Source organism: Anarrhichthys ocellatus, unplaced genomic scaffold (genome assembly GCF_004355925.1).
Source record: "Anarrhichthys ocellatus isolate YVR2014 unplaced genomic scaffold, GSC_Weel_1.0 scaffold3064, whole genome shotgun sequence".
In the NCBI taxonomy this organism is placed as follows: domain Eukaryota; kingdom Metazoa; phylum Chordata; class Actinopteri; order Perciformes; family Anarhichadidae; genus Anarrhichthys; species Anarrhichthys ocellatus.
Genome location: NW_022283038.1, coordinates 1 through 6303, shown reverse-complemented (window position 1 = coordinate 6303; position 6303 = coordinate 1). Strand labels below are relative to the sequence as shown.

The following is a 6303-nucleotide window of genomic DNA, read 5'->3' as shown; positions in this document are numbered from 1 at the left end:
CTATAAGACAACCGATTAGCAAATAAAGTGTTTGAGAGCATGTGATCATGTGTGTAACATTGCATGTACTTTGGAACAACCTCTACTTTCTAGCTGTGAAAGTCTTTATTTAAATGTAATAACCTTGCCACTGGCTTGCTGGTAAGCCTCTTTGATCTGCTGTCTCTGGTCGTTACTCCTTTTCACCAGGATTTCAATTATGGTGTTCTCATCCACACCTGCACAAAGAATATGTTGCGAAGTAAAATCACCAGTTATATTATTCTGCATGACAGATAGATATGAAAGTAGGTGGAGACTTTAGTTTGCACTAATTGATTAAAATAAACTTAGACATTACACTGAGTAATGGTGCATGATGGCCAGCAGGGGATGTTAAAGTTCTTACATTAGAGGGCAGTATGTTGTACTTGTAGCACAGACACATTTTCCAAAGCAGACACATGTTGACACACTCCAAAGCTTCCCTGTGTGCACATTAAGTTCACCTTTTGCCTGGATGGCTTCATCCAAGACTGCTGCATCTCCACTGGGGCTGAAATTGGGTGATGCAGTCACCGTTCCCTCCTGGACCTGAAAGACACAACACAGATTATTGTGAGTTTGGTAAATACTTCTACTACCAAGTGGTGTGCATGAGGTAGTTTTCAAACTTGCAACAAAGGAATTAGAAAAATGCATAAGTATTCTTTAAAAATAGGTAAAATCACATTTCTCTCCCCTTACACATTGCTGCAGCCATCTTCCACATAAGACATACAAAGGATATACAACATCATTTTGACAGGTTTTATAACCCCTGTGGCACTTGCTGTATAGCCTCTGCCCCTACATTGCCATGCCACCAAAGACCATGACAGTGCCTCTTGAAATTATTCTTTTTCCAACCACCAGGAAGATAAACAAAAACAGGGCTATTTGACTGAGCAACCGGAACAGAACCACAGAATTACATACCGAGTCATCGGGCATGCATGTCTGCTGCAGCAAGGCTTGGATGACAGACATAGTGAGATCACTGGAGTCTGAGAAGAAAAGATTTGATGAAACAAAGTCCACTGATCATATTCAGTCCACTGAGAGTATTCAAAGAAGAAATTACCCTTATTGATTTTACTGGTAAAGTTCTCATCTATTAAACTTGTTAGCAGAGATAACTCATGTTCGTATTTCCTTCATCCAACCACACCCTCATAGGTCGCCTCATTATATTTAAGGAGAGGATTTAAAGGCATCACATCTGGTACTAAACTTCAGCAAACTCAAAATAAAAGCTGGAGAACAGATTTCAGATTATTTATTTTTTCTTTTTTTCTTTTTTTTTTTTTTAAATCGAAGGAAAATGTCTTACCGTGTGTCCTTAGAGGGAAGAAGTTTGTCTTACTGAGGTTCCACGGGCATTGTAGCGACAGGAAGCGTTTATTTATACTCATGATAAACCACACCTATAACGGGTCCAGCCCATACTCCCCTCCACAGCTGCCATTGGATTGAAGCTCCTGGCTCCCTCCTGATTGCATTCATTCAACTCACCTGCCCAGTCAACCCAGCTGCCTTCCATCTACTCATCACACAACAGTATATCAACTCCAGTTCCACATCCACATTCTGCCAGATCATTGTTGTTTCAACCTCCTCGGTACTGTTTGTTCTCGGCCACTCAGCGGAATTGTATTCCGAGTTATCTTTCCCTTGTTCTCGCCTTTGTCTTCCTGTGTCTACAGTTTGGATCACCCTCCCGGTTCCTCAGTCTGTCTGCCCTGCCTTGTCCTGCCCGGTTCTCACCCTCGCCCTCTCGTCCTTGGATTTCTCTGTATTCCCTGGTCATGTCTGCTTTTGGGTCCGCCACCACATCCCGTGACACGTTAAGTCTTTATTGCTGGAATGCAGAGGGTCCTTGGCGTAAGGGAAAGTTTGATTTTATTGCTGTTTCATTTGCCAGAAGACAGAATTACATTCCTGCTGTTATCTCTCTTGCAAAAGTGTTAGCCTATCAGAAGGTTACTTTGAACCTCATCAAATCAATACAAGCCCCACTGTGTGTTGATCTTTATCGCTGGGCACATCAGCTTGACAATACCTGCAGGAGTGACTGAGCAAAGACCACCTTAACATTTCTCAAGAAAAGTCTGTCTTTGGTTCAATTAGGTAATGAGTTTCTTTAATTAAGGTGTGGCATGTTATCATGGCAGCACATCAGGGCCTGGCGCTACCTGCTCACTACGTGCCTCGGCAGAAGGTAATGCGTTCATGCTCCTGAGATTATCAATCAGGATAATGATACATCTGATTGATGACTGCATCACTTGAGCCCAGTCAAACTTTATCATTACGGGAGAGTCTAAATAATCAAGACGACACAGGCCCTTGATGACATCCAAAAAAGCTCCTCTCTGTGCTGAAAGACGTCCTCTTTTTTTGATACAACCAGTACATGCGTGTTGATTAGTTATGTTGAAGTTGCCATGTTTGACAAAGTGACACTGTGTCCATCCACAGTGGAATATGGTAAGGGCAGGATATAGATTGTAGGGAAAAAAGTATGAGGTAAAGATGTATTTTCATTAAAGTGGATTTAATTCTAAGTAAGGAGTATTAAACGGGTGCTTGAGCCATAGTCCAAATGCTCTAAATGAGTCTCAATCTAAAAAATAAAAGAAATCCTCATCAAATGGTTAGCCCAAGAGCAACAGGAAGAGATGGTACAATACCTTTAGTCAGCAGCAGCAAGCAATAAATAGATTTTATTCCACAATTACTTTTTTAGCAGGTATGACAGTGGCAAACCTTAATGATGCTAAAATATACAATGAATAAAGAAATCATTTCTAAAGTTTTGCGCAGTGGTGGGCCGTCAGGGCCAGCAAGGCCTACTCTGCTGGCCTAGACAGAATCACAAAGTTATAGCTATTTTATAATTTAATAATTTTTCATAAATACACCATGTATTTTTTTCGCATTATCTTATTTTCTCATTGCACAGCTACTGTCTTCCTCACTTGCTCTGCTTCCAGTGCAGCTTGTTTTAAGTAGAGCTTTTATCCAATCTGATTTCACCTCTGTGTCTCTAGGTAAGAAGAGAGGCCCCAGGCCTGCAGACGCACAAGTGAATCCCCTTGCAGTTTAAGTAAATGGGGACGATATTGTTGATTGTCAGTGTTCAACCAATCAGATCTTTAGTTTGACATGTTGGGCGTATTCTTTGACATGTCAGAGCCTGCTAGCTGACCTAGCCATATGTGATTGGTCAGTGGGCTAGCGTGACATGTTGGGCGGTGACATTCCCAATATCTGCTGCCTCCATTGAGCGGACATTTTCAGCCCCCAACGCATTAAAACGTGTTCAAGAAATACAACTGGGGAGGCTCAACGGTCTTCACTGGCGTCCATGAATCGAGAAGGACTTCTTACTGGAACTCAAACGCACGGATGTACTGAACAACCGTGAGATTAAACTTGTTAAAGAAAGGAGGATGGACTTTGTCTTTAAATGGTGAACAGCAGCTTTGGTAAGTGAACTGCTTTTGTTTTTACATCTGCAGTAGCTTTAATATGCTTGTTTATATATTATTATTTGTACAACTTGTTTTTTTGAAGATGGATTTTTGTTTGGTTTTATATGTGATAGGAGCTATTGTTGCGTCCAATGTTGCACTGGGGACACATTTAGTCGGTGCCAGTGTTGCCAACTTGGCGACTTTCTCGCTAAATCTGGCGACTTTCCGAACCCTCATGGCGACTTTTTGTCAAAAGCTACTAGCGACAAATCTAGCGACTTTTCTGGTGTTTTGACTCTGACGTGAAAGCATGTACCGTTCTGCAGTTACTGTCGTGAACGAGCAGCGGGTGCTGCCGTGAGCCGCCCCAAAGCACTCGCAGGCGGTTACTGTTACAGTAGCCTCAGCTGCAGTCAGAGAAGAGAGGAGACACATCTCGGCTTATTCATGTATCTGCACTCTGCAGTTAGTGTATTTATAGGTGTTGAGCTTCATTTTTACACGAAACAAATAATAACCGTAGCTGTGGCGTCATGAGCTGTTTCAGCTGCAGGACAGCAGTGGAGGCCCAGGTATAAAACGCACGGCCCGCCACTGGTTTTGCCATAGATTGAGCCCAAATATGTGGTTGCCTGTGCATCGTGAGTGTTAAAGATTATATGTGTGTGTGTATGTATATGTAAATATTCTATACTATTAGTGTGTAAATATTTGGCAACACATATTATAGCTGGTTGGTTCATGTCTTTCTGGTACTGTATGTGTGTATATGCAAAGAATCAAAACCACTCAGATGGGCTTTCATACAAAAGCTTTTATTTGCAAATTGTCCAAGCACCTTCAAGGGTAAGGCTCACTGCTGCTGAATATGATTGGCACATAGAGATCTGTATACATCTGTTAGCGGCACTGTGATCAAGGACTTCAGCTTCTCTACCAACACCAGAAATAAGAACCCAATTAGTGAAAAGCCAAGTCTGACCCAAAGCATAGGTTCCGCATACTGCTGTCAGATCTATACTGAGATATCCACCAATTCCATGTTAATCTTTGCGCATTGCTGTTAATATCTTCTAAATATCATGACAGAAAGGAGGAGAGTCTTGTCAGTTTTCCACAAGAGCATATAGTGCACAATATGTGTCAAAAAATTATAGGTGATTTTCCACAGCTCTGCTGGCTGCTGGCTCTTCAGTTGTATGAGCCTTGATCCCATTGATCGGCTATTAGTTTTCACTCCCACAGAGAGCGAGCAGAATCTTCTCATAGTCTCCTTTAGTGTCATCCTGAAGAAAAGAAAAATGTACTTTTTTTTCACACTGTGCACTATTTCCCATTGCTTGTTTTTTAAACCATCTGTATATCAATGAAGACCTGACCAATTCTGACATCCAAACATAGACTGTAGGATGAGTTTATTGTCATCAGAAGTTTGCTCACCAGAATATCCCTGTAGAGTGTTGTGCCATAGTTTTTCTTGTACTCATCCTTGATCCGTTTCATGTCAATTTCAGAGCGGCTCACCATGATGCGTGTCAGGATATTTTTGCGGGTACCTTTACCCTGATGGGCAAAACACATTCAGTCAGGGAAGGTCTTGTGGCAGCTGGCATATAATCCTGCATGCGTTTATTTTGTGTGTAGTAACCTACTTGTACCGTACCTTCATGGCCAAGTTTAGCTTCTCGGCAAAGAACGCAGGCCGGCTTCCAGCACACTTTACTGTGGTTATTTAAAAAAGTGGGTCAACTTTCAATCAAGTCTGTGCATAAATGAAAGTTTGTGTTGAGGGTTGTGCCTTTACCTACTGCTGTGAGACAACTTTCAATATCTCCCTTCATCTCCAGATCGATAACTTTGGCCATGTCCACTTTGCTGTACTTTGAGTACCTTTCGAACACTGAAGGAGAGGAAGTAGTGGAAGAGTGTTAGATCTGACAGACACAAACATAAAAAAACAGATTTTACTGAACATGATAGCCTGCTGACCTTTACGGAGATGAGGGGCACTCCTGTTGGTGAGGATCTCAATGAAGACGGAGGAATTATTGCCCTTTCTCCCCTCCCCGGCCTCGTACAGAGCCCTGGCATCGCTGTCAACCATCTGATCACAAACTCCTTCAGTCCTGTTGGCCTGTGATGAAGAAAAGCAGAGCAACTTCACAGTGCTGAACACAACAAAGATGTGTAGGAAATGATTTTATTGGTGAAAAACTAATTTAGTCTGTACACAATAGACAGTAAGGTGACCTCAACAATGGCCTCGGCGTTACAGTTCATGTACTTCAGTTTGCTGAGAGACTCTGTAGCTTTCTTTTATCAAAGATCTATTGCAAATGTAGTGCTGTGAAAGTCTGATTTATGATGGGATTGTATAGTATGAAATCAATTGTCATAGGCAGCATCTTTGTAGTATAAAATATGATCTGGATGTTTATTTCAGTCTCAACATTACAACATAATGATCTCCATTTTGAGCATGAAAACTAAACGTAAAGGCAACAGCAATACAAGGTAAAAGTTGTTCAATAAATAGTGTTATATTTTATTGATAATGGAGACAATTAACAGGCTTTAAAATACAGAAGAAAAAGGTTAAATATGAGACCAATTGACCCACCAGGCTGTTTAAAGGAGACAGTTTCCCATCATTTTATCAAAATGTAGCTATTGAGTTTATTTAAAACATAATAGATGTTTAGCGTATTGAGTTTGTGCTGTGCATTTTATTAATTAATTTATTTTTTTAATTATACTACATTCATCCCGGTAAGGGGGAAATTTGTCTCTGCATTTGACCCATCCA

The 6303-nt window shown here is 41.1% G+C and overlaps 2 protein-coding genes across 2 annotated transcripts; both read right to left on the bottom strand.

Moving 5' to 3' along the window:
- Positions 1 to 123: 123 nt before the first annotated feature.
- LOC116378731 (annexin A1-like) lies at positions 124 to 1400 on the bottom strand (the record flags this gene model as incomplete). Its single annotated transcript, XM_031840641.1, has 4 exons — positions 1352 to 1400; positions 958 to 1025; positions 489 to 573; positions 124 to 218 (listed from the first exon to the last, which is right to left on the bottom strand). Coding segments are annotated over exons 2-4 (231 nt in total), but the record flags the coding sequence as incomplete, so codon positions are not given.
- A 2893-nt stretch (positions 1401 to 4293) lies between these two features.
- LOC116378732 (annexin A1-like) lies at positions 4294 to 6243 on the bottom strand. The gene is made up of 5 exons (XM_031840644.1): positions 5487 to 6243; positions 5302 to 5397; positions 5161 to 5219; positions 4938 to 5060; positions 4294 to 4783 (listed from the first exon to the last, which is right to left on the bottom strand). Exons 1-5 carry the CDS (start codon positions 5599 to 5601, stop codon positions 4724 to 4726), a joined length of 453 nt encoding a protein of 150 aa, XP_031696504.1. The 5' UTR covers positions 5602 to 6243; the 3' UTR covers positions 4294 to 4723.
- Positions 6244 to 6303: the final 60 nt, after the last annotated feature.

What these genes read in the sequence shown, in the direction of transcription:
- LOC116378732 (XM_031840644.1), bottom strand. Translation starts at nt 5,601, where the DNA reads ATGGTTGACAGCGATGCCAGGGCTCTGTACGAGGCCGGGGAGGGGAGA. An exon ending in TGCCCCTCATCTCCGTAAAG is followed by an intron (nt 5,398 to 5,486) that starts GTCAGCAGGCTA and finishes CCTCTCCTTCAG; the next exon opens with TGTTCGAAAGGTACTCAAAG. An exon ending in AGCTAAACTTGGCCATGAAG is followed by an intron (nt 5,061 to 5,160) that starts GTACGGTACAAG and finishes TTTGCCCATCAG; the next exon opens with GGTAAAGGTACCCGCAAAAA.